The sequence below is a fragment of the Gopherus flavomarginatus genome, chromosome 1, assembly GCF_025201925.1.
Source record: "Gopherus flavomarginatus isolate rGopFla2 chromosome 1, rGopFla2.mat.asm, whole genome shotgun sequence".
Taxonomy (NCBI): domain Eukaryota; kingdom Metazoa; phylum Chordata; order Testudines; family Testudinidae; genus Gopherus; species Gopherus flavomarginatus.
This window is the reverse complement of record NC_066617.1, coordinates 99,920,864-99,948,521: the sequence shown is the minus strand read 5'-3', so window position 1 is coordinate 99,948,521 and position 27,658 is coordinate 99,920,864. Positions and strand designations below refer to the sequence as shown.

Genomic DNA, 27,658 nt, shown 5'->3' with positions numbered 1-27,658 from the left:
TTCTCAGATAGTCAAACATGCCAGTTCCTCAGCTTGCATCTGTCAAAAGATTTCCTCATGCTACACATAATATATGTTACACATTTGCAGCCGGTATGACTGGCTCTGTGCCCTGCGGTAGAGGCTGCGAAAGGTTAACTGAAAGGGGCTGGCTTTGTGGAAAGAAGCCAGAGGCGCTGTAGTTCTTGCATAGGGTGGAAAGATGGGCTCAGCTAGATGCAGTGCCTGGCACTGGCTGAAACTGGAGGAATGCAGGGCATTCAGCAGCAGTCAAACTGTAGGAATGTCACTAATGCTGTTCCCAAGGCAGGGGAGATGGTTCTGTTATAATCCTTACTCCCACCCTCATCTGAAGGGGCAGAGTCTGACTGGGAAAGCCCCCTCTGGCAGTCCTGGCCAAAGTGGTTCTGATCAATGGGCCATCAGCACAAGTTGCTGCCATTGATGACTTGTGGCAGTAAGCGAGCTGGTCCTACTTCAAGCATAGAGCCTGGCAAAGAAGACAATCCAGCTGAAGAAACTTTTCCAATTCTGATTGAGTGTCACATTGACCACCGACTACCATGGGGCATACACTGCCTAGACAATACAGTGGTGTTGAATAGTCATCCTTGTCGTACAAAAACTATTCTTGATGCAAAAGGTGACTCCTCTCCTTCCCCTATGCCATGTCATTTCAAGATACCTGCTCAGCAATTTTCCCTGTGTTCCTCAGGTTGGGTCCTGGCAGCTATAAAAGTACTTAAAAGGTGTAAACCCTGAAGAGGAAAGTGGAGTTTTAGCATGGTGTAATGGGATGAAACTGAGCTTGGGTAGATGTAGGGAATGAATGTTAGCACAGAACGTGACAACTCATCTCAGCAACTTAGGCTACTGTGAGCACATCACAGCTGTCCTCTGCTTCCTCCACTGGCTACCCATGGAAGACAGTGTCCAGTTCAAGGCCTTAGCCCTTATCTTCAAAGCATTCAATTACAGTTGGGTGAATATATGATTTTTCAGTTTGGTGACAGTTCTGAAAAAATTCTGGTTTGGGTCTAACTGAATTTGAAAAATGCTCATGACTTGACAAAGGCCATTTTGGGTTGAATGAAATGTTTAATTTGGAACATCTTGGGCAGGGTGCTTTTAAAAGGCTAGATCCAAAACCAAGATGAGGTAATGCAGCCACCACCTCCTTGACAAGTTTTAGAGCGTTTAGGGGTTAGGGCATTCAGCTGGGTTGTGGGAAACTTGGATTCAATTTTCCCCTCTGTCTGATATGGAGAATGGATTTGACACTTGGGTCTCCCATGTTGCAGGTATGTACCCAAGCCGCTGGGTTTCATTCTTACCTGTTGAAGCTGTTCCACTTTGTATAACTCATTACAGAGTAAGCCAGAGCGACTGCCTCTACGGCCTGGTGCTTTGGGCACTCACCTCTGGGAGATGGGAAGCCCAACTTCAGGGAAGAGCTTCAACAGTAGAGATTGAGAAAGGCCCACATCAGAATAGCCCATAGCACACTCCTGCAGTGTGGGAGAGCTAAGTTTAAATCCTGTTTCCACATCTGGCAGAGGGAGGAAATGCTCCTGGGCCTTCCACAACCCAGCACCACCTACTCCAGCTGTTGTGTGAAATGGCATCTTAGTCCACAAAAAAAAATTTTGGCTGAAACAATTCAGCAAATTTGTATCAAATCCATGCCTTTTTTGGCTAATTTACTATTTGCAAAAAAAATAAAAATTCTAGGCTACCATAGTTCAGAGACAAAGACTGCAGTCAATTGCTCCGCTCCTTAGCAATAACAAAACTGCCTGCAGCAAGGGTGCAGTTTGTGCAGAGCCCTCTCTGCTACTAATTCAAGATTCGGACCAGACTTCCACAGGAACTAAGAATTATCACGAACGTCACCACCTTCCGCTCCAAGTGCAGAGCCCCCCTTCTTTGATCTCGCATTTACCAATCTAAATATATAATACGGTGTACGTACACATTTAAAATATCCCCACACCATTTCCTCTCAGGGAGCGATCAAAAGACAGAAAGAACCACAGGGAGAGATGTTAGTCATGCTGCTTAATGCACTACTGGAAGATGTTCCGATACCACAGTGATGAGGGCTGTACAAGAGCCAGGACAGAACATCAGGAAGCATTTACTAACAGTGTGGTCTATTAGACTCTGGAATAGTATTGCCAGAAAAGCTGGAAGCTCCACCACTTCAGCAATTTAAAACAAGAAGGGACAAAGCTCTGGAGAGTATAGTGCAGTTAATCCTCGGCTGGGCGGGGGTGACAGAGATGGTGTGATCCCTAGCCTCTATTTGCCAGAAGCTGGGAATGGGCCACAAGGGATGGACCATTTGATGATTGCCTGTTCTATTCATTCCCTCTGAAGCATCTGGCATTGGCTATTGTCAAAAGACAGGCTACTGGGCTAGATGGACCATTGTCTGACTCAGTATGGCCATTCTTATGTTCATTCCCATCTCTGATTCCTATAGAGTGCTGCGGATTGGATAAATAGCAAAAAGCTCATGGCTCCTCATTCCCAAGACTGGTGTGTAGCTATACAGAGGGATCAGACAGTATTGAATGGAAGACAGCCAAGAGACAGAATAAACTCTCCCAACCCCCACAGGGGAACTAGTGTCTTCTGTCAGTCTCTTCACACTGATGTTTTGAAAGTCAGGATCTGTGTTTACAGTTTCAGCATGGGCTCTGTTTGCATTAATTTGAGTTTGAGGCCTGCATGGCATTCCTTTGGTGGAATCCTCATGCACTATCTGGAGATATGTCTCAGCAAAAAACCACCACTGGACAAAATGCTTCTGAGAGCCCCGGTAGCCCCTAAAATTCCATCTACCTCAGTCCATGACTAATACATTTTGCAAACAGGTTTTGAAATTTCAATGCAGAATCCGTAACTTAAATTTTCCCCAAAGGTAGGGGGTATCCTATATAGCGTGCATAAGTAGGAAGATTACACCTATTCTGTTGTAGGATTTTCCAGTATCCATCAATGAGTATCCAAGATACCCTGTTGGGACTCAGGAGATCTGAGTTGCATTCCCTGCTCCGCCATTGACCTGCAGTGTGACCTTGGGTAAGTCACATCACCTCCGAGTGTCAATTTCCCCATCCATAAAATGAGATGATAATACTCATCCTCCTTTGTGAAGTGCTTTCAAATCTATGGGAGAAAAGTGCTACAGAAAAGCAACCTACAATTAAACTCTGCCACTGTTTTTTTGTTCACCCCGTCTGTGGTGCATGGGCAATGAAATATTTCTAGCACACTGGAAAGCATTGGAGGCAGCACACAGAGCAGGCTCCAACAGATTGTTAAAGGAATTGTGGCTTGCAGTGGTATGCTTTATTAATACTAGGTTAAGACCAAAAACATGCTCAATCAGTACATTCCATTCTTAGGTAGCAAATGCCTATAGAGTTGGAAGAACAGGCCCGAAGGGTGGAGGAGGCAGGGCTGGTAGCTGTCTAGGGCAGCAAAATGTTTTAACAACTGGCTGGCTGGATGCAGCCTGAGCCCAGTAAGAGTGTGGGAGTTCAGGAGAGTTACTGGTTTGCTTATGGCAGCAGAACCTTTCAGGCCCTGTGAGATGTGCAAGGGGGGTACATAATATAGTGTGGATTTCCAAGCTACCCACTCTCCTCTCCCTCCTTTGGCGCCAAATGCACCACAATATTCTTATTGTTTAGCCAGAGCGCCTGTTACACAAAATCCTGCTGTTCTCTCCAGCTGCCCTGGGGAAGGAGCTCAAATTAGGCCATCCCTGCCAGGCTACTGAGTAATGGTTGCAGCCCATTTTTCTCCGCTGGGTTAGTACAGGCGAAGGGAGGGATCTGCACAGAGCAGCACCAATAAAGCACATGCCCTACCGCACCCAGTCTGAGTCACACCCTGCTCCAGTCTCACTTATCTAACCAGTTTCTGATTTGGTTTCCAGGGTCCCTCCATAAGAACACACAAATGTGCTATCAGATACACAGTTTTAACTAACTGTAAACTCCCTGGGTTGGGCCTGTGACTTTATTAGCTGGTAAGTACCGTGTATACCTATGGGGCTGTATACAGAGGGTAAATAAAATATTATTCTCAGTTTTGTCCTCATCCTCAAAGGAAACCTGCACAAGACTTTCAAAAGACAAGCCTGGGAGCTTAAATTCATTACTCTGCTAGACAGTAAAAATGATGGACTGAACAAAGACACTGGATTTATGGTTTATTACAACAATCTGTAACCCCGAGTCCCTCCTCCCCTTTCCTGTCCTAAGACTGCAGAGATGTTAAAGGGCCACTCTACCCTGAATGCTCCCTTCAAATACAAGTGCTAACTACTATCCTTAAACATGTTGCAGGTAGCTGAGCTGCTGCAGGCTGGGAGACAGGGGAGTACCTTTCCCAGCCTTAAGAGCTCGTGCAGCTCCAAAGCATGTCTCCCCCACCAACAGAAGTTGTGCCAAGAAAAGCTATTGTCTCACCCACTTTTTTGGCTCTTGTTCTCAGTGCCAGGATTGCTGGCAGCCCCCCGTGGCTAACAGCAGGCACTCGGGGAACCCCTTGGCCCGGGGCGGGCAGGCTGCGAGCCCCCTGGCGTGCTCAGACAGCGGACATGCCCAGGGCCAGCCGGACACGAGGTACCGGGCGGCAGTGCGGGACACTCCCCCTTGCTCCGGGGTCCGCCGAGCGCCCAGGCCCTGCCCCATGGCCCCTGGCCCGTGCCAGGCTGGGACCCTCCCCGCCGCGGCTCGGGACAGGTCTGAGCAGAGCCCGGCGCGGGGAGGGAGGCGCAGCCGGCGCCCGCAGGGGGTAGGAGGGAGACGCGGCGGGGCACGGAGCGCAGCGGGGCCGCGGCACCGGAGTCCTGTGATCCCCGCCCCGCAGGCGGAGCCCCCTGCCCGCCGGGGCCGAGCGCAGGGACAGGAGCCCGCAGGCCGCTCCCGGGAGCCGCCCAGGCCCGGCCCGCGGAGCCCGGCCCGCTCCCCATGAGGCTCCCCCCGGCGGCGGCGCCCTGATCTCCGGAGCCGCCCGGATGGCGGGGCCCCGGGGCGCCCTGCAGGCCTGGTGCCGCCGCCAGTGCGAGGGCTACCCCGGCGTGGAGATCCGCGACCTCAGCAGCTCCTTCCGCGACTGGCCTGGCCTTCTGCGCCATCCTGCACCGGCACCGGCCCGACCTGCTGTGAGTACCGGGCCCGGAGCGGCACCAGGCCCCGCAGCGCCGGCCTCGCCTGAGCGCCCATCCGGGGGCGCCGCCGCGGCCCCTACACGGGGCGGGGAAGATCGCACCCGGGAAACCTGGGGGACGGGGGGGCGGGACACTGGGAAACGCCCTGGGCTAGAGGAAAGGGGGCCCAGGGCCCCCAGCTCCCTGGGGCAGAGGCACTAGGCAACCATCCTCATACCTGGGCTATAGGGGAGGTGTCCCTGACGCCCAGGGGTGCAGGGAGCTCCGGGACCCTTCCTGCCTCTGGGGTTTACAAAGGGCGTTAACGGAGTGTCTGTTACTGTCTTTTAGTTCTGAGATTTAAGAAGAGTTGAGGGAGCTGGGCCAGAGGGGCAGCGGGAGGAGTGGGGTGGGATGTTTGGAGACTGGCTCCTGGGTGTGCCTGGGTGGAAGCACCTTTAAAACATTTCCTGGACTGCAAGTGCAGTTCTTCCACATTTATTGCATCTCAATAGCTGCACCCTTGGAATGTAATAATAACAATAGGTTACATCTGTCTAAGGTCTTTAATCCATGGAGCTTGAAAACACTTTATCAACCCTATGAATTAAGCTTTGAGTATCTATTAATTATTACCCACGTTCTACAGAGGGAGAAACTGAGGCACAGAGAGGTTATATGACTTGCCCACGTTATCCAGTCAGAGTTGGGAATAGAACGCAGAATTGCTGATTCCCCGTCCCCTGTGCTTATCACAAGACAAATCACTCTGTTATTTGAAAAAATAAATAAAAATAAAAGTGAGGCTTGGAGAAGGAGCCCTAACCCCTATCTCTGAAACTGTCGCTATCAAATCTTATAGGATAGTCTGATGAGGACAGTAGGAAGTAAATGGGAAGTGATGTTCCTAATACCCTCCTATATACCCTGTTCCCCCAAAAATGGGCCTATACAGTATTACTGCAACTTGTGCCTGATATGCTCTATTCTGTTGGCTAAGGCATTTTTGCATTTATTTTGAAAATTCCCAGCACTGTCTCAGTCAATAAGATTCTTCCTTTCCAACAATTGTTTATAAATGCAGCATGTGTGGACAAAGCTCCGGAGAATATGCTGTAGGAAATGATCCTGCGTTGGCCAGGAATGAGGGATGGACAAATGTTACTTAACAGGTGTCCTTCCTAGGCTCCTGTGATTCCATATGTATGCATATTTTTCAGTGGAGAAGGTTTGTGTGCTGATTCAGTTTCTTCCTGACCTGATTAAGTGCCAGTGAGGAGGGCATGCTGCTTCAGTGGGGGACTTTCTGATCTTGGGTTAGGGGAGTGCCAGGTGCAGGCGTAACTAGTATAATGCTGCACTGAACACCAGAAACAAGTGATGATGACAGTGGAAAATAGCCGCTAAGGCTTCCCACCATGCTAGTGGCTTGAATTTTAGTTTCTCAGTCTGCACTCCTTTTGCAGGAGGCCCTTGGGTAGAAGGGGAGGGACTGACGGACAGATTAATGAGAGGGACAGAGACAGGTGAGTTTGGGAATGGTGTTGCTGGGGGTGATGCTGTCCCTCCTGGAGAAATCATATACCCAGATAGGCAGCTGAGATGATTCCCACTGCTCCCCCAAGCTGCATGCTGTGGGCAGCTCAGAAATCCACCATCTGTCTGTTTCAGTCTTTGCTGTGACTAGTGATCTGATGCTCTCCCCTTGTCCCTAGTACATACATTTCTTCTCACCCATAGGCTAGACTCTTAAATCTGACATACAGCAGTGCATGTTCCTTCCACTACCAAGGCATTTTTCTTATCACCCCAGTTGAGGTGGCTTAGCACAATAGACTTCTCTTTTGTTTAGGTGCCCTCTGGAAGGCCTTCTATCCAAATAAAGATTGCTACCCAATTAACAAGAGACACAGTTTTAATATTAATGTGGCTGAGGAGCTGCAGCACACTTCCTATTACAGAATGAGCCCATGTAGTTAGGCGAAGGTGCATGGATGGCGGATATAATAGGCCCCTGGTGCTGCAGTGGCCGCCGGACCCCGGTTGTGGGATTTTGAGGGGAATTTTTTGATTTATTATGCCCTATGCAGGTTCCGGGAAGGCTGAGGAGGCAATACATGCTATCCAGCTCCCCAGGTTCATCAGTAATCTCCCTGGACTCCGGCCATTGGGGGTGGGGTGGGGTGATTGGGTCTCTGGCCGGCCCGGGGCTCCTCTGGCTGGGGAGGGGCAGTTGGGGCTCCTCCAGGTATAGGGCGGGGGTGTCGGAGCTCTGGCTGCAGAGGAGGGGGAGGTGCGGGTGGAAGGGGCGGAGCTGGGTCTAGCCTCCCTGAAGGAGGACTCCATCTGCCACCCATGAGAAGGTGCTATCTGAACTGGTGGGCTAGAGACCAAGTCTATTGCCTGCCTATTTCAGGAGTCACTTGCACAATGCGCAGCATGGGTCACTGGTGTGGAAGAGGCAAACTAAAACAGGGACAAGGAGCAATTCATACCCTTTTTATTTTTGCATTTATCTCGACTATTAAGGGGCTGAAAAGCAAACCAGCAGGGCCAGCGTGAAAGTGAGATACCCAAAACCCTACAGTAAGCACCCCTCAGTCCTCTGAAGGCTTCCTCATTAAGTGGAATTACCATCCCTTTAAGCTTGCTCTTAGTATCAGCGGGCTTGAATCTGTTCCCTGGCAGATATCTTAACTAAGAGCATCTCAGTTAAGTGGAGTGAACTTTATTGTGAAGACAGACTTAGGGCCTTACAAGGACATAACATGTTACGGAAGGATTTTTCAAGGGGTGGCCGAAGGGTGTGCCGTCTCATCTGATTTCAGTCGCTTCAGCATGTCCTGTTTTGGAAACTCAAGGATATGGAGTAATAAATCTCTCAGACAGCGGAGCAAAAACATTCCCCCTATTCTTCTAAATTGTGTTTATAAAGCACCTTCAGTCCTCTTGGTAATAGTATCTGGCTGGTAATTGTGAATAGCCTTGTACTACAGTTAATGGGCTTCCAATGTGATGGGCCATTCTAGCCGCTCTCAAACAACCGTGCTGCTGCTGCTGCTCATGCCGATTGCAGTGGTGCGAACCCAAGAGACCCTGAAGTTCTGGATACACATGCATTTATAGGCTATCGTGTTCCAGCTCCATCAGGGTGTGAACGACGTATGCATGCAGCAGCTGGATGGCGCTCAGTCATGGAACTCACTTCTGTGTAATAATACTAACCCAGCGCTCTGCTCCTTAGTGTTTCTCCTGGTTCTAGTGTCTCAGTTTGTGCCTCTCCTCTTTATCTACCAGTTATGTGTAAAGCATTTAGCCTGTCTATTCTCTGGATGCGCTTGCTGCCTGTGGTGTCTGAGTGTTCAGTCCAGAACAGCTGCTGTGCCCCCTAGTGAGATGTCCTTGTCTTGATAAGTTCTTGGATGTGAAGGGGAAGCTGTTTGAGAAGAGGGGTATGATGATGCCTTTTCAGGAAATGATGCAGAGACCATATCCCGTCTCTTACCGTTGTTGAAAGTAAAGCTAGTTTCCATTCTTGCTCTCCTAAGTCCTTTCAAACTAGTCCAATTAATTTGAAATTCCACAGGTGGGATCTCATTGCTGGGTGTAAATACTCTCCTGGAAAGCTTCAGGCAAGTGGGACAAGACTTTTGGAAGCAGCGAGAGTCTAAAAGAAGCAATGAGAGCTGCAAGTGCTCAGCACCTTTAGGATCTGGCCCAAGGTAGCTCAAGTTGGGCACCCAAACACAGGGGTGTTAAAAATATGAGCCTAAGCAATTTGCTGCTGGGGTACTGGGGTCTATGGGGTTAGGCACAGGATTGGGAGTCTGGAGAGGTGGCTTCTAATTCTGCTTTTGACCCCCACTGGTTTTGTGACCTTGAACAAGTGACTCAGTTCCTCTGTGCCTGTTTTCCCCATCTGTAAAATGGGCAGCAAAGGTCAGTCTCCTGGCCGAGACCTGGACTGAGATTCTGGAGGTTTGGGTTCAGTCTGTGGCTTTGCTACAGACTGAGTGTGTGACCTTGGGCAAGACGCTTAATTTCTTTTTTCCCCCATCTGTAAGACTGGAATAATATGTCCAGGCCTACTTCACAAGAGGCTGAGAGGATTAATTAGCTAATGCTTGGACAGTGCTTTAAAAATCTAAAGCACAATGTAAGAATTTAGTGGGCTTCCCTTGCAGCTTAGTGACGCAAGAAGCAGCTATGTACGTGGGAGAATGAACATCTCTTCCCATGTCCTTGCACTGCTGTCTTGCACAGAGCCTGTGGAGGGAGATTTTGGGGTATAGACACCGAAAGACTAGGACAGTGTCTGGCCTTGGCATTTTCGGTGGGGAGAGAGAAGCAGATGTACACCGAAAATGAGGAGAAGGAGGGACACACCCTAGCAGCATCAGATCTAAAATATTTAGTCTGTTTCGAGTCATCGGTTCAAATCCCAGCAGGGTCAGCTCAACTGTTCCCCCTCTGAGAGAGGTAGAATTCTGTGCACTATGCTGTGTGGATTTTTCAGACAGGGTCTTAAAAGCTGAAATACTCCCTGCTATGTGTGGCCGTTAAAGAGCCCACAACGTATTTTGGAAAAATATGTGTTTGCTCTAGTGTTTGCTGTACAAAATGCCCCCTGCCTCCCAGTATTTTGTGGGCTTGTTGGCTGCTGTCCTAAACCACAGAGGCCACTACTGCTGCTGCATCTGTGTAATTGGCAAAGCACTTTGGGATGAAAGATGCTATATCCATGGAAATTCTGACTCCAAGTGTGTTCTGCTTTGTTGGGACTTGCTGAATCAGGGCAATCATTCTACTGGGATGTCTTCCAGGAAACTGATTTAATAATGAGGACTGGTAATACAGATGCTTCATCAGGACAGTATTCCCATGAATCAGATATTATGGGACTGCCTTAGGCTGATGCCAAAGTAGTGATATGTATTTAGCGAGGTGCTGGATAGTTGTGAAATTCTAAATTTTGGTATTTCAATCCAGGAGTCACCAAATAAAGCTAACGGGGTGTATTTTCCTGGAGGCTTACTGACCTGCAGCACCCAAATGCACTGGAAGGCTCCACCCCAATGCGTGTTAGTGATTCCCTCCCTGGGTGCTGTTGTGTGCCCCACGGAGTAGAACTTGGGCTCCTCAGGGCCAGATGGAGCTGTGAAAGGAGTGTGATGGACAGGAAGAGGGGGATGGGCTGAAACCTACCCACCATTTGTGTGCTATGTTTCTCACCATGTAGATCTGAGGGAGGAGACCAGGTGGAGCATAGTGTTTGTGGAATTTATTCTCTACAGTCAAAGTTAAGACCCTTCTACCCTACCTTACTAGCAAAGCAACCTCTATCTTCGCACTCCCAGTCACTTGGTAACACTCATCATCATCTTCTTTCCACATGCACACCCCACCCACCCAAGCAGAATGGGCCTGTCTGAATAAAGTGGTTTTGGGTTGGCAGAAGAGATTAGGGATAGGGGTGAAGATTATTTTATATTTGGTCTGGCTTTGGATGCTCCTCACTGGCCAGTGCTATGGTTGCTACAAACTCCACCAAAACCAGTGCTCAGTTTCCAGGCGAATCATGTACACAAGGAAAGCTAGGAAATTCAAATGACAGTTATTATTTCTGAAAAGGGAGACACAAGGTCAGCTGTCACTCTGATCTCATATCGCTTGTCTCGTGTTGCTGAGCTTCTTGTTTTTAAGAAAAACAGAACAAACAGAATTCTCAGGCTTTGAGTTATGATCATAAATATGTACAGGGAAAACACTTGTACAGACCCTTGTCTTTAAAAAAAAAAAGACAGACAGCTGTGAGCCAGTAAATCCAAAGTTAAGGTTATGGATGATAGGAAAAAAATGCCAAATATGGAGATGAAGAGTTAAGATACATCAAATAACCTTAACGCAGCCCTTGTATTCCCACATGCTCCCATTACATGGTACAGTGCTCAGCATACATGTGTGTGGGTGTGTGTGTGGACACATCTGTATGTGCCACCTACTTGACCAGGGTCTAGCCTCAAACTCCACTGGTCTTTGGTGAGAACAGCAACACCAATGTTTTGCCTCTGAACAGAGGAAGTATATTCTTGCTGTGTCAGAGACCGTGACTGGGATTTATTTCAATGTCTCTCAGATTTCCTGTGCAACCTTGGAAAGGTCACTGAGGGACTTTCTTCCATTCTTCCTCCTGCTGGGAGTAGTCTTATTGCCCATCTTTACACTAAGCTTTGCTGCGAAGCTAAACTGGGACAGTAAAGATGTGGACATTTTGTTTTTAGTGTAGCCACAACCAGTAAGTCTCCTCCTGGGTTAAAGTACTAAATGTAAGTAAGAGTGGCCCATTCCGACCTTTAATTTCTGGGCTTGTGTCCTCATCTGTAAAATGGAGATGATACTTATCTACCTCACAGGTATGCTGTGATGCTGAGTTCATTGTTTAGTATAGTATACTGAGATCATCAGCTGGACGGTGCTGTAACAAGCACCAAGTGATGCTGTCATTACACTTCATATGTACCCCACAGACAGATCCAACTCCTATCCTACATTTTCCTCACACAGGGAACTGGAAATCTTACAACCGTTTTAACCCTTTACTCTCCACACTGGTTAGGCCTCTCCTGGCACAGGCTATTTTAAACCCTTGCAGATAGGCTACATATACGCTCCATTGGCTATGATTTAAGTTGTCTGCAGCTGCATGTGAAATGGTAGGGTATGCTGGGGTTTAAAACGTGCCCAGATGCCTAGATTCTTGTCTGAATCTGGAAGGAATCCAGTGTTTAACGTTTCATCTAGCTGCAATACTGTATTTGATTGATCATCTGTCTCAGACCGGGGTGTAGGGGAGATGAGGGTAGAGTTGGAGTAGTCTGAGGCACTTTTTCTGTATTTCTCCATGTTTGGGGTGTTTTTGGTACGTAATCTTAAATCTTCTACTCTGTCACAGTGGGGCTTCGATACTGGCTGGAATCTTTATGTGCAATTGGAATACAGATGATGATAAAGTCTGAATTTCCTGGCTTTCAGCCCTTTGTGTATTTTCAAATTGCAAAATTCTCTTACAGTCTATTGCCCTGTTTGCAGTCTTACATCTACTTTAACAAAGGTTTTGTTTGTCTGGGAATTTGGCTTTTTGTTGTTGAAATGCCCTTGTAATATTGGTTGTCCTGTGAACCTGTTTGTGGTGTCTTGTGGAGCCATTCCTCCCCTTTCTCATATCACCCCTCTGTGCTTTCTTGTTCCAGAGATTTTGATTCACTCTCCAAGGACAATGTCTACGAGAACAACCACCTGGTGAGTCCCCGTGAAGCCTTGCACTGAGGGAAAGAGGGAGTCATGGACAATGGAAATAACATGATCGAATACGCAGTGTTGACATAAAGTGCACTCGAGGGCTGGGGGATGTGGTGGCAGTCATCTGTACAAGGCTAGAAAAATCTATTCACTCTGGGTAAGGCAGAAGCTTATCTGGGTGAGTGAGGGGACCTGAAGTGTCTTCTTCCACACATTCTAAGCTTCCACTAAAGTGTTCTGAACTTTACCAAACAGCTGAAGACTGAATCTAACAAGAGTCTGATTAGTTTCACAGCTGCTGTTCCCAACCTCATAGGTAGCAGTACAGCTGTCTAGATTCATTGCAACTTCATGGCACTCCTTGGAAAAGCTATCATCTGCAGTAGAGGCAGACACTGGAGTTACTGACAGGGGAGGAAGGCCCCAAAACCAGAGGCTGGGAGCAGGACCGGTGCTAGAGTTTTTCGCGCCCTAGGCGCACGGCCATTTCACCGCGCCGCTCCCATGGCTCTGGTGGAGCTGCCGCAGCCATTTCTGCAGAGGGTCCGTTGGTCCACGGCTCCGGTGGAGCTGCCGCAGCCGTGCCTGCGGGAGGTCCACCGGAGCCGCGCAGGACCAGTGGACCGTCCTCAGGCATGCCTGCGGCAGCTCCACCGGAGCTGCGGACCAACGGACCCTCTGCAGGCACGACTGCGGCAGGTCCACCGGAGCCGCTCCCACCCCCCCAGCAAAATGCCGCCCCCTGAAAATCCTGGCGCCCTAGGCAATTGCCTAGTTCGCCTCAATGGAAGCACCGGTCCTGGCTGGGAGTAGAGTAGATCAGTGACCTCATCTTCCTTGCAACAGCCAGGAGGCATGGGTTGGCTTAAATTAGTGGAGACTCTCCTCCTTCACAGCAGCCAGGAGGCTCTAGAGGAGAACAAAGAGAGAAAAACTCCTGTCTCTCAGCAGCTAAAGGTATGGCTGAGCGGGAGCTTCACATTTATCAGACACTAGCCAGAGGCTGACATAAAAAATGGAGCCCCGAAGCATGGTCTAGGGACAGCACCCTCACCCTTCCCAGCAGCTGGTGGCAGAAGAGCTGGGTTTCTCACCAGGATGGACTTTCATGTCTTGACAAATAAACGGCTGGTAGATGTTTTCAAGTTTTGTTTGATGAGATGCACAGCAAAGGTGCTAGATACACACAAACCACAATCGGAGCGGCTCCTAGTGAAGTATCACGCTTGAGAAAGGAGCAGTTCCTGGGGATTGGTGACCCAAAGGGCAGTATGATCCTAGGGAAGGGACATTCCTGAGGCCAGCAAAGTTTCTGGTGAAGTGATGGTCCCAGAAGTGGTGTGGTGCCAGATAGAACTACTACTCTGGGAGAAGCCATGATCCCAGGCGTGCCCTCTGTGGAACAGGACTGAAGATGGTGTCCTGGGGACGATAGTGCTTCAGTGAAGCAGTGTTCCCTCACCGCCCTTCTGCCCAGCCGCATCACCTCCAGCAAGCCCCACTCTTTGGTACTCACTGGAGTTGGAGAAATAAGCTTATTTGTTCCCCTTTGGCCTGAGAGGTTAGTGGTGGAATGTGCTTGGATCCCCTTGTGGCTGCCAAGTGAGTGTAAACAGGAATCCAGTGAGAATGGAATGGTGAGGTTGTCTGAAAATATCTGATGTGAGAGGGAGCTGGAAAGACAAGGAGCCATGGAAGGTAGGCATCACCAGGGCTCGTGGAAGGCTTGGGTTCAAAAGCAAACAAGTCAATGGAGAGCTGGGGATCCCAGGGGTTCCCCAAAATAATCACACACTCCCATCCAAAGGGAACTGAGCTACAACATTTGGAGTTCATTCAGTCTCAGGGCTTCCTATACACTATGCTCCCACAATGGGATCCTAGCCCTGCTCTGTCTTCCACAGTCAGTCCATTTAGACCCTTAGCCCTTCTGCTGTCTGGCTCTACCTGTAGAGTATTTGTGAGCCCCTTTATGTTTTCTCAGGCCATGTCTACATCTAAAATTTTGCAGCGCTGGTTGTTACAGCTGTATTAGTACAGCTGTATAGGGCCAGCGCTGCAGAGTGGCCACACTTACAGCAACCAGCGCTGCAAGTGGTGTTAGATGTGGCCACACTGCAGCGCTGTTGAGCGGCTTCAAGGGGGGTTCGGGGAACGCGAGAGCAAACCGGGAAAGGAGACCAGCTTCGCCGCGGTTTGCTCTCGCGTTCCGCGAACCACCCTGCAAACCGCAGGGAAGGAGACCTGCTTGCTCGGGGAACGCGAGAGCAAACCGCGGCGAAGCTGGTCTCCTTTCCCGGTTTGCTCTCGCGTTCCCCGAACCACCCTGCAAACCGCAGGGAAGGAGACCTGCTTGTTCGGGGGTTCGGGGAACGCGAGAGCAAACCGGGAAAGGAGACCAGCTTCGCCGCGGTTTGCTCTCGCGTTCCCCGGACCACCCTGCAAACCGCAGGGAAGGAGACCTGCTTGTTCGGGGGTTCGGGGAACGAGAGAGCAAACCGGGAAAGGAGACCAGCTTCGCCGCGGTTTGCTCTCGCGTTCTCCGAACCACCCTGCAAACCGCAGGGAAGGAGACCTGCTTGCTCGGGGTTCGGGGAACGCGAGAGCAAACCGGGAAAGGAGACCAGCTTCGCCGCGGTTTGCTCTCGCGTTCCCGGAACCACCCAGCAAACCTCAGGGAAGGAGACCTGCTTGCTCGGGGTTCGGGGAACGCGAGAGCAAGCCGGGGAAGGAGACCAGCTTGATTACCAGAGGCTTCCTCAGGTATGCTGGGATACCTGCTTATTCCACGGACGTCAAGAAAAGCGCTGGTAAGTGTCTATTCTTGATTACCAGCGCTGGATCACCAGCGCTGGATCCTCTACACCCGAGACAAAACGGGAGTACGGCCAGCGCTGCAAACAGGGAGTTGCAGCGCTGGTGGTGCCCTGCAGATGTGTACACCTCCTAAGTTGCAGCGCTGTAACTCCCTCACCAGCGCTGCAACTTTCTGATGTAGACAAGCCCTCAGAGTTTGTTTTGCCAATCCTGGTTGAGACACTTGAGTGGCAAAGTAGCAGGCCTCAGCAATCTTACCTCAGGGCAAAGGTGCAGTAGGTCAGCTACAGACATCTGGGCTGCCCTGCCAGAAAAGCAACAGCAAGCACAGACATTTAGCTGCAGTGAGGGAACACGTCCCTCTGCTGGGCAAGCTTAGGTGGCGCCGCAGAGCCCAACCATGTCCTGTGCACTGTGCCTCATTATTCCTGGCTGGCAAATGTCCTGTTTGACCATGAATTTATCTGTCCATGCAGGAACCCCCATCCCAGTAGTATCTGCGCACCCTACACATATTAACGGATATATCCCCATAACGCTGCTGTGAGATAGGGCAGTATTATTGTCCCCATTTCGCAGAGAGGGAACCCAGGCGCACACGGATTACGGGGCTTGCCACAGGTCATACAGGCAGTCTCAGATGGGGCCAGTAATTGAACCCTCAGCCCCCATCCAGTGCCTTAACCACAAGATCATTCTTCTTCTCTGGAGATGAGACCGGGATCTCGGCACGGTTCCTAATGGGGCAAGTGCCCACCTGGCTAAAGCCACCGTCCCTCATAGTACTACTGGGCCGTGTTATTGGTGGGATGGTCCCTGGAGACTGAACTCCTTGCTATCTCTCCCCTCAGGTCATAACTCTAGGGAGACTTCCTGAGAAGAGTAGGGAACATGGAAGAAGAAGCACACTGGGTGGTATAGCAGGGGTGAGAGGAGAGGGGAAGGGGGCGGCTGGAGAGTCACTGAGAACAAGAGCGCCTCCATCACTAACCATCCCTGCTTTTCGTTCCTCTGACATACAAGTGTGGCCATTGGGCCTCTGTTCTCCACAGGGTGGATTTGATTTAAATCTTAAATCGCTAGTCAGGCAGACTCAATTTAATCATGGATTTCTACAAAAAAGTGCATTCTTGTTGGTTATTATAACCTTAATACATATTCTTCACAACTCAGATAGATGTAGGTTTCATTTTTAGAAGGTACACACTATACATTTTTAAACAGTAATCTGAAAAGTTTTCAAAATAAATCAGTTTTACAGCTATATCAGAAAATGAATGATTTATTATTTCATTTACCAAAGGTAGTTGAAGCAGATATTTATGAAGTCATTGGGAGGTGAACTATCTCCAAGTCAACAGGTTAATTGTTAATATTTGGACGATTTTCTTGCCATGCTGTGTTAGGAGGCGAACATCACCAGACAGACATTTAAATTGTTTTATTTAACTAAAACAACAACAACGTTAAGTATTCTGGATTTTTTTCTTCAACAGTAAACATATAATATTTTAACAAAACAAGTGTCCCTCCCTTCTCATATTTATCTCCAGACTTCTTCTCCTTGTCCAGATCTATTCCACCCCCAACAATCTTCTATTCATTGAACTTTTTGAAACTTTGCACTTTTAGAGAGGTAAGGGATTGACTCTGTGTACACAAATTTGCAGAGGGACAATAGAGCTGAGGTCTGTTATTTCTCACCTCTATGTATTATTTATTTATTTGCTGTTAACAAGCATAGTATCTCTGGAGACACAAATCCACAGTTAGAACTGCAAAACTACACATCTCTGATGGTATCTTCTAGACCAGTGGTTTTTAACCTGGGGTGCATGCACCCCCTGGGGGTGTGAGATGCCCTTTCTGGGGGTGCGAGACATGCCAGATTTTTTTAGAAGGTAAATCATTTAAAACACAAATTAAACAGAGGCATGTAAGTACAACTACTTTGTTTCATGAAACCTATGTATTTGTTAACCGTATACAGTTTTAAATTATTACTGTAATATACAAACAAAAATAGGTTTAAGGGGTTGAGAATTTATTTCGAGAACCAAAGAGGTGCAGGCTGCAGTAAAGGTTAAGAACTACTCTTCTAAACTGAGCACTGAGTCCCACTGGTAGATAGAAAGATTAACCTAAATAATCTATACAGAAGCCTGTGGAACCCTATGAGATTGGGTCCCTAATCCATGAACTACTGGAACTCATTTACAAAACTTTTTTTAAAGATTACATGACTACATTGTCTCATACTATAGAATTAGAATTTATAATCCCTATTCCATGATGAGATATCTTTGAGCTATAATGTATCTTTAGATAAGTTTTTTCCTCAAAAAGCATTTTATCAAAAAAATCCAATTTAAATTAAAAAAATCCAATTTTTTTTTAAATCATTGATTTTTATCCAGCCTGGTTTTCCAGTGGGCTTCAGTTTTAACTCCTGTTCTCCCTCTCTGGAACTCTCACAGGCCTTTGAGTTGGCAGAGCGGGAGCTGGGGATCCCCGCCCTGCTGGATCCCCACGACATGGTCTCCATGAGGGTCCCCGATTGCCTCAGCATCATGACCTACGTGTCTCAGTATTACAACCATTTCACCAACCCCAACCAAGGTGAGAGCTGCAGCCTATCCTTCCAGCTTCCGCCCTGACCCCCTCTGTGTTATGTAAGGGAACTCAACCATACTTTTGCAATCTCTCACTGTGGCAGTGTCATCATCTGTCCCTCTCCACTCGGGTAGTGAGCTCATCACAGCTTCCTGTTTCCAACCCAGTGCTTCCTTTTCTCCCTGTGGAAGATACTGCTTCAGGAAGTGACTGGGGTGTATGTGTGTGTGATTTGGCCTCCTTGAGTTAGCAGAAATTATTCTTGAGTTAATCACCATTCTCATAGCCCAGCAACACCTGGGAGGGCAAGTAAGTCTCATGGCCAGGAAGTTAGTGAGGACAGAGCACACAGATCTTCCCTTGTTTCCATCTTTCTTTGGGGATAGGCGTCACAGCTGCAGGTGCTGTTGTACTTTAGGATGCCCTGGATGGTACCTGGTCCCACTTGAACAGTGGACAAAGGGTGTGGGGAACTGGAGTGATGAGAAGCTTAGTGCCAGCTGCCCAACAGAGCATCTTTCCTGTAGGGAGCAGGGCTTCCCACTCATCCTTCCCCGCACTACTCCCCTGATCTAACCCCCCAGGTGCAGCCCTTTACAGCTTATAGTAAACCTCCTCCTGTCTAATATGCACACGAGCCCTTCTAAAGACAGACCCTGTGTCCAACTACAGGTGCTCCCCTTCCTCCAGGTGTTAGTGAGTGTCAGCCCTGGCCATGGTAGGGGTTTTGTCATATCCTGCAGTCTGCACTCAGGAGCATCAGCGCCAGGGGGCTGTAATAATACTTAGCACTTAACCCAGTGCTTTGCATGCTTTAAGCATTATCTAGCTGATCATCACAACACCCTGTGAGGTAGGTAAGTGGGGTTATCTCCATTTTACAGATGGGGAAACGGAGGCACAGAGGAGGTGAGTGATTTGCCCAAGGCCACAGAAGGGAGTTGTTGTCAGAGCTGGGATTAGAATGCAGGATTTCTTGATTGTCAGTCTTGTGGCTAACCCATTACCCCATGCCTCTCCCTCCTTCCTGGAATAGGTACCGAGGTGTAAAAGTGGTCAGGTCCCATCCTGGTTCACAAGGCCAGATGATTTTCCTACGCCATGTGTTTTGCATGAATCATCCTCTTCTGTCAATGGCTGATTCCTCTTTTGCTCTGTCTCTCTCTCTCTCTCTCCAGCTAGAGTCCCTCCGCCCATGAGGCACCCGGCTGCTGCCTCATCACCCCCTCTGCCAGCTCCCAAGAAGCCTGTGCCTGCAGCGGAGAGCACCATGGCACCACAGGTACTTCATCTATTGTAGCAAAGTTAACCCCATCTTTTAACTTTCTGTGCACTGTGCTCATCACTGGAGCCTCTGAGTGAGCATCTGGCACAATGAGAGGAATCCAAACAGACAGTCTGTTGCATTCTCTGGGACATGAGAGTGTATGTGTCTGTATGTTTTGTAGTATGCTTTGCTTTGTGGTGGGTATTGGGAGAAGGGTCCAGCTTGAGGAATTCTCTCTCTCTCTAGAGGTCTTAGGTATTAAATGCTGCTCACTACCTGCTTCATTCGGTGAAGAGGGGGAAGAAAGTGCAGTGTGCAATGCAACAGGGCTCTCTGAGAAGCCAAAGGTTCATGGGTAACCCCAAGGCCCTCCCCTTTGGGGATGATGGAGTAAGGACACAGTCACTGGGATGGGTGTGGGCAGAGGATTCCCCTTCACTTCCCAACCCTCTGCCTCAGGATTCAACAGCAGGCAGGGATGGACCAGGACTGTGACTGCAGCCTCTGGATTCAGTAGGGGTTAGAAATGTCCCTTTCACCTCTTCCCTTCTTGGATCGGGCAATGGTTAGGAAGGGGGATGAGGATGTCCGTTCTGTGCTGGGACAGGGCTCAGGAAGCCTTCCTGAGGATTGGGCTGGGGGATTGGGACAGCCCTTTCTCCGGGACTGGCAGGGGTTGGGCTGCAACCTGAACGTGGAGGGGTGAGATCATTGCTATTTCTTTATATTGTCCTGTTCTTCTGAGTGGGGTTACACCCAAAGCTCAGCTGCTGAGCAGATCTCTCTTCCTGTACAGCAGTCACGCCCGTGGCCCCAGTCAAGATCAGGACCCCATTGGGCAGAGTGCAGTACAGATGCTCAGTAAAAGACAGTCCCTGCCCCAAAGAGCTTTCATTCAAAATACACTCTGTCTTGATTGCTGCCCCTCCAGTCTGTACTCTCCTTGTGTTCTGCCTCAGGATGATGTTGTTGAAGGCCTGGCAGAGCGATCCCAGCGCAACACACTCAGCAGCACCTGCGCAGCCTGCCACCAGCACGTCCACCTGGTTCAGCGCTACCTGGCCGACGGCAAACTGTACCACCGCCAGTGCTTCAGGTAAACCACCCCCAGAGCCAGAGCAACCCTTCATCCCTGCCCCTCAACACAGGCAAACTGTACCACTGTCAGTGCTTCAGGTAAACCACCCTCAGGCCCAGAGCAACCCCCTACCCCACTCCTCAACACTGCAGGCAAACTGTACCACTGCCAGTGCTTCAGGTAAGCCACCCCAGGCCCAGAGCAACCCCCTTACCTTCACCCCCCAACACAGGCAAACTACCAGCGCTGGTGCTTCAGGTAAACTACCCCCAGGCCCAGAGCAACCCCCCAGGCACACTGTACCACCGACAGCACTTCAGGTCAAACATCCCCAGGTCCCAAGTAACTGCCCACCTTCACACCTCAACACAGGCGAACTGTACCACCGCCAGTGCTTCAGGTAAACCACCACCAGGCCCAGAGCAACACCCCACCCCACCCCACCCCACCACACTGCAGGCAAACTATACCACCACCTGTGCTTCAGGTAAACCAGCCCCAAATTAACCCCTCCCTGCCTGAGTTGACCTGTAGCCACAGCCAAGTGTTACCACCAGATGAATGTTGTCTGTCTGTTTGAGTGTATCAGAACACTGCCACTGAGGTGTTGGAACAGACCAATGGGGCAGTCAAGGAGTCTGTCTGCAACCGTGACTAATGACAGGAGCTTTTAGAGGAAGGCAAAACAAACTCTAATACATGTCCCTGTGCAATACTGTACGATGGCAGGAAGAGGATTTCTATCTGTTGCTGTTTTATACCCTGAAGACTGAGGATTGAGACCTTAGTAACTTTACCCTACATGTTGTATCTCCAGATGTTCCCTTTAGCAACTTCTCATTCTTTGACTGTTTTAAGTGGTTCGCCTCAGTGATATCCTGCAGCAGTGAGTTTCATGGGTTAATTGAGGTAAAAATAGCCTCTTTTCTCCATGTTCAAACTTGCTGCCTTTTATAAGAACATAAGAATGGCTGTACTGGGTCAGACCAAATGTCCATCTAGCCCAGTATCTGTCTACCGCCAGTGGCCAATGCCAGGTGCCCCAGAGGGAGTGAACCTAACAGGCAATGATCAAGTGATCTCTCTCCTGCCATCCATCTCCATCCTCTGACAAACAGAGGCTAGGGACACCATTCTTTACCCATCCCGGCTACTAGCCATTTATGAACTTAACCACCATGAATTTATTCAGTTCCCTTTTAAACATTGTTATAGTCCCAGCCTTCACAACCTCCTCAGGTAAGGAGTTCCACAAGTTGACTGTGCGCTGCGTGAAGAAGAACTTCCTTTTATTTGTTTTAAACCTGCTGCCTATTAATTTCATTTGGTGACCCCTAGTTCTTGTATTATGGGAATAAGTAAATAACTTTTCCTTATCCACTTTCTCAACATCACTCATGATTTTATATACCTCTATCATATCCCCCCTTAGTCTCCTCTTTTCCAAGCTGAAGAGGCCTAGCCTCTTTAATCTTTCCTCGTATGGGACCCTCTCCAAACCCCTAATCATTTTACTTGCCCTTTTCTGAACCTTTTCTAGTGCTAGAATATCTTTTTTGAGGTGAGGAGACCACATCTGTACACAGTATTCAAGATGTGGGCGTACCATGGATTTATATAAGGGCAATAATATATTATCAGTCTTATTCTCTATCCCCTTCTTAATGATTCCTAACATCCTGTTTGTTTTTTTGACCGCCTCTGCACTCTGCGTGGACATCTTCAGAGAACTATCCACGATGACTCCAAGATCTTTTTCCTGACTCGTAGCTAAATTAGCCCCATTTCATTGCATCCCCCCCCCCACACACACAGCCTTGGGCTTATTTCTCTAGATTTCAGCATAAACAATGATAAACCAGATGCCACTACATGAGTCCTGAGTGCCCTGGCACCTAATTAATCTTACAACCACCAGCTGCATTGAAACAAACAGGAATCCACCAGCTCGGCTCTTGTGGGATTGAGTGCTTGAGTGGGCTTCTCTGGCTACGTCTAGACCACCTGCCATATCGGCGGGTTAAAATCGATCCCCGAGCGCGCTTATATCGATTCTGGAACTCCACCAACCCCAACGGAGTTGCGGAATCGACTGGGGGAGCCACGGACATCGATCCTGCGCTGTGAGGACGGGTGAGTAATCCTATCTTAGATATTCGACTTCAGCTATGTTATTCACGTAGCTGAAGTTGCGTATCTAAGATCGATTTCCCCCCGTAGTGTAGACCAGCCCTCTGTGTGGCTCTCACTGTACATAGTAAGGACAGCCCTGCTCAGGCTGGTATAACTTCCTTATTACTGATTTGTATTACAGTAGTGCCGAGAGGACCCGGTTCAAACACATAATGAGACAGGCCCTGCCCTGAAGAGCTTATAGTCTAACTAGATATGGCAGAGGGTGAAAGAAAGGCTTGATTATTATTCCCATTTTATAGACAAGGGACAGAGGCAAAGAGAGATTGAGTGACTTGCCCAAGGAGTCTATGGCAGAGTTGAGAACAGAACCCCAGTCTCCCGAGTCCCAGTCTAGTGCACTAAACATATGGTCATCTTTCCTCCCTCAGCCTTTTAAATTTCCCCTCCTGTAGAAGGCCCTTTTCCCACCTTCTCAGGATGATTTGTGTGTCTCGCTGGCAGGTGTAAGGAATGTTCCAGCACACTACTCCCTGGAGCCTACAAACCTGGGCCAGAGTCGGGCACTTTTGTGTGCACTCAGCACCGGGGCAAGCTGGGCCTGAGTGGGAGGATGGAATGCAGGCCCAGCCCTGACTTGCAGCACCCAGGCAAGAAGACTGAAGCTGGGGCAGCCACTGTGGGTGAGGATGTCCCCCCCTCAGAGGAGGAGGAGGGGAAAGAGGATGGTGTGCAGACATCCCTGGCGATTGCATTAGAGAGCCACCCACCAGGAGAGAAGGAGGCAGGTGCAGCAGAGAAGGGTCGCGCACCCGCTGGAGTGGAGATGGCAGCGTCCCCTGTCCGTGCAGAGAATGAAACGCCCAGCTCTGAGCCCTGCTCCCAAACTCCACCCAGGCCTCCTCTCCCCAGCAAACCACCCGCGCCCAGCCAGGACAAAGCCAGCCCACTGGATGGACGGCTCAAGGACACTCGTCCCACCCCCGCCCCGAGGAGGGGTGCAGACGCAGCAGCCCCGTCACCACCAAGCTCTCACCCCGTCCCTCGGCCTAGATCCAACGTGCAGAGTGAGGCCTCTGAGCCAGGGCCTGGCCTGGTGAACGGTAAGAACGTGCAAGGATGGCGTGTGGGGTGGTCCCCATTTCCCCATTGCAGTGCAACTTATGCTCAGCAAAGCCTCTGTCCCTGATGAGGCTCAGCGATGCCCTTTCCCCGCCCCTCTCAGACTGATACCCCCAGATCTCTGATTGAACCTTGGTCTTGATCGCTGAGCTTCAGTCTGCCAGCTGTCCCCAGAAGTGGCAGAGGAGCGCGGATGGGTCTGGTGCCCTAGTGCCACGCTGTATTTGGGCCTGACAGAGTGTCTCGATGGCACGCAACACTGTCCCCAGTGCTACTCCACAGCTTCCAGGAGGCAGGAGTGAGGGCAGCTGCAGGGGGTGAGTTTTGGTTAACAAGATTACCCAGGTTGAAGTCTGGCCTGGTGCTGGGACTGACATCCCTACGCCAAAGGTGAAAATGCTGTGGGACCTGCAGCGAGCAGCCAGAAGACAATAGGAAATCCATCAAGCTTTTCATCTGCTTCCTAATGGCCTTTTGCTTTTCTTACCATGTGTCCTGTATCTTTCCCATTGCCTGTCTAGGTAGGATGCCTGAATCTGGCCCCCCAGTCCCCAAACCAAGAGGGAGACCCACCTCCTCAGATCGGTATGTCCTTTGGCTTGCCCCGAAACCATATAGACCAGGATGGATGTGCGTGTGGTTAACTCATGAACTCTCCTTCCAGCCCCACCCCTCCCTGGCTGATCAGCTGGCAGTGGGGAGGGAGGGCCTTGTGGCTAAGGCCTGGGGAGCCCCCAGTTCTGTTCCAGGCTGGGACTCAATGCGGGGCTAGAGCAGTGCTTCCCAGATATTTTACTGAGCACACCCCCCAATTCCATTTGGTCTTTTTTGCAACCCACCCATTGCGGGGAGGGCCAAAATCATAGACCAGTGTCCTTTGCCACCTCCCTGCCCCACTGAGGGGCACCACCTACCCTCAGCTGCTCCATCTGCCCTGGCACCATGACCCTAATCCCAGCCTGGTGCAGAGGGGAGGCCTTGGCTGGAGAACGTCCCATCCCTCACTCATTCTCCAGTGGTGGCTCCTGTCCCGTGGGATTGGACACAGCTCCCAACCCCAGGCATTGCAATTTGGGGCTCGGGATTGCAGTCCACCCTGTCTTGAGTGGCCCAAACCTGAGTGGTGCTGAGACCCCATGCGGGTTGCAACGGCTGGAGTGGGGAGCTGGCCCCAGCCCTGTAGGACTGAAGCTGCTGCTGTGGGATGAATGCAGGGCAGCTTTGCCCTCCGGACTCCCTCTTGGGGCCTCCCCTCTGCACTGGGCCCACAACCCACTTTGAACCTTCCTGCAATCCACTGTTTGGAAACCACTGGCCTAGAGCAAGTCCCTTCTCTCCTTGTGCCAGCCTTTCCTCATCTGTACCTGAGGGGGGATAATGCAGTGTCTGCCATTCAGGAAGACTTGTAAAGTGCTTGGAGATCTTCACGTGAAAGGGGCTGTGGAAAGGCAAAGAACACATTTTGTACTCATATCTCAATGTCTATACTTTGACCCGTTAAACTGTTACCCCCAATTGGTGGGTATTACAGATTATGTATTCCTTATACCATCCGATCTTAAACCAAACTTCGCACCCCTTGATAATCTGTATGATGTTCCCTGATAACCAGAAACTTCTACACTTAAACTCAGTACCGTTCACTTTTTTAAACATCGTCTTAATAACATTTTTAAAATTTGATTGATGTGTTCAGGATTCCAAGCCACCCTGAATTGGCAACACCGAACAGCTGGGGAAGAGGAAATGTTTGGCTGCCTGGGGGAATGTTCCACATTCCTGGGCGGGGGTTTCTGTTGTGTGTGTCTGGCTGTAATGGTGATACTTTGCACCTATACAATGCTTTTCATCCAAAGATCTCCAAGTGCTTTGTAAAGGCTGGTCTGTATCATTGTCCCCATTTTGGGGAGAAACTGAGGCATGTAATGAGTAAAGGCGCCTCACCTGCCTCAGTGAGCAATGGGGCAATTGGGCATCTGAGACATTTTCTTGCATTGATTATTGGGTGAAAACTGCTCCCACTGCATTCCTCTCCCCAACTCATTGTGTAAAGAGAAGTGACTTGTGCTGGGGGAGAGGCAGTTCTCCAGCTCAGCCAGAGTGCTCGAAGATCCCAGTAAACAGCCTAGCTGGCTGGAGCCATTTGCTTAGATCTCCTCAGCCCCCAGCCATTAACAGCATGTCCACTAAGCATGGCAGATAGTTTAATCTTTCTTGCTGTGGTGTGACATGGGGGATGAGAGAGAGGCCACATTTCCTAGGAATGGCCAATTAATATTGTTTGCCAGACTGAAATGAGGATACAGAGCTCTGGTTCCCAGCCTCATTAGTGAGGCTGGAAGGTTTGTGCTCCCCCTGCCTGTGAACCCATATGCCCAGTCCTACCCTCAACCTGTCCCTGGGGGTGAATGCTCTGCAGAGAGAAGGCAGGGGCAGCCCTAGCCTGATGTTTTCCCCCTTATGGGCAATGTTCTACCTGGTTTGTCATGAATTCTCTCTTCCATGCATCCTCCTCATCCCCTCTCCATCCCTGACATCACTCTTCTCTTCAACTAGAGCGGGAGCTGCTGTGAGACCAAAGGACCCTCCGTGGATTGCGTTGGTCCAGCCAGAGCCCAAGAGGAAGCCGGCTCCTCCCCCGCCAGGCAGCGGCCAGGAGATTCCCACGAGGGCTTCAGAGGAAGAGGAGGAGCAGGGGAAAGCGAGGGAACGGGAGAGCAGTTCCGCCAGCAGGGAGCCCAAAGCCTACAACCCCTTTGAGGAGGAGGAGGACGAGGAGGAAGGTGCAACACCAAAGAGCACGCCAAAGCAGGACCAGAATGAGAGCATGACAAAACCCACTCATCCCTGGTACCGCATCACCCCCACCAGCAGCCCCAAGACAAAGAAACGTCCGGCTCCACGAGCACCCAGCGCCTCCCCCCTAGGTGAGTCCCTCCCACACCCTTCTGTGCACACCCATCCTACACAGAACTCCCGCCTCTGTCGCCCTTGGACACCAGGGATAGGCAGCCCTGGCACTTTCACCTCTCCAGCAGGCAGAGCAAATCCTAATGTCTACGCCAGCTGGGCTGGGCTCTGTGCTACCTAATCCTGCTTCCCACCCAACCTCACAGGGTGGGCGTTCGAGAGATCTCGCTCCTGAAGGTGCCTCCGGCAGTCTCCATCTGTGGCTGGTACATGTGTGGGGGGGTATTTGTTACTTCCCGTTCCCCTCTGACCTCTCTCTTTCCTTTGTAGTTCACCACCCTATCTCCAGGCTCTCGCACTCAGAGCCATCCTCCTCCACCCCATCACCTGCCCTCAGCCTTGAGAGCATTAACTCCGAGTGTTCAGCCAAGGCCGCTGGTGACCCGGATGAGGCGTCAGTGCCCAAGAGCTCCTCCGAACCCACAGTCCATGTGCCAGCTGCTTCCAAGATCTCCTGTGCAGACACTCCGCTCACCAGTGTCTCCTCCACTGAGAGCCCCACAGCCCCAGCCAGCCTGTCCGCCAACTCCTCCTTCTCTTCCTCCAGCGAGCTGGCCAGCTCCAGTGGGGAGGCACAGGGGGGAGCTCAACAGACCAACAAGAGCCTTTCTGCCAGCAATTTAAAGACCAGCCCCAGCCAACTGCCCCCCAAGTCTCCTGCCAGTGCTTGTCCCACACCCATCCTGTTGGCCTCAGACACGGGTGAAGGAGGCCCCAAGAATTCCCCATCGCCTAAGCCTCAGCTGAAGGTAGGCTGGTGCATTTCTCCTAACCTCTCCTTTTCTCCCACCCCTCCCCGACCCTCATCACAGCAATCATCTTGTCCTCCAAAGAAGCCCAGACGAGATGCCCTTCAGTGCCCTTTGGGAGGGGAAACCCACCCCTACCAATAGGCCTCTGGCCTTAAGCTGCTCGCTGTTTTTCCACCTCTCCACCTGGAGACATCTCCACACTGGAGCTGAGGGTCAGGCTACCAGTCTCCAACACTCTGCTATCATATGGTGATGTCTTCACCCCAAAGCAGCTCCGGTGCCACCAAGTGGTGAGACTGTGTGCTGTGGTTTTCAGTAGTAACATTCTGCTCTCAACCCATTTGTGCAACATTGTTGGCAGGGCCGCCCCAAGCGGCGAAGCAGGGGGGAAAAAAGAAAGATAAAGCCAATCGGTGGCACTTTGGTGGCAGCTCAGTCGC

The 27,658-nt window shown here is 50.2% G+C and overlaps 1 protein-coding gene and 1 long non-coding RNA gene across 2 annotated transcripts in view; one reads left to right on the top strand and one right to left on the bottom strand.

The window, feature by feature from the left end:
• Nucleotides 1–15,466, bottom strand: part of LOC127039197 (uncharacterized) — a 100,662-nt gene extending 85,196 nt beyond the window's left edge. The window contains exons 1-2 of the long non-coding RNA XR_007770920.1: nucleotides 15,042–15,466; nucleotides 14,648–14,928 (exon numbers count right to left, since the gene is read on the bottom strand). This is a non-coding gene — a long non-coding RNA (uncharacterized LOC127039197). The remainder of the gene's footprint in view (nucleotides 1–14,647; nucleotides 14,929–15,041) is intronic.
• MICALL1 (MICAL like 1) overlaps nucleotides 5,010–27,658 on the top strand; it is a 29,731-nt gene continuing 7,082 nt past the window's right edge. Inside the window, 10 exon segments of the mRNA XM_050932251.1 lie at nucleotides 5,010–5,134; nucleotides 5,136–5,182; nucleotides 12,418–12,466; nucleotides 17,761–17,902; nucleotides 19,075–19,178; nucleotides 20,123–20,259; nucleotides 22,879–23,477; nucleotides 24,018–24,081; nucleotides 26,053–26,423; nucleotides 26,737–27,215. Coding sequence (XP_050788208.1) covers nucleotides 5,036–5,134; nucleotides 5,136–5,182; nucleotides 12,418–12,466; nucleotides 17,761–17,902; nucleotides 19,075–19,178; nucleotides 20,123–20,259; nucleotides 22,879–23,477; nucleotides 24,018–24,081; nucleotides 26,053–26,423; nucleotides 26,737–27,215 — 2,091 coding nt within the window. The 5' untranslated portion in view covers nucleotides 5,010–5,035.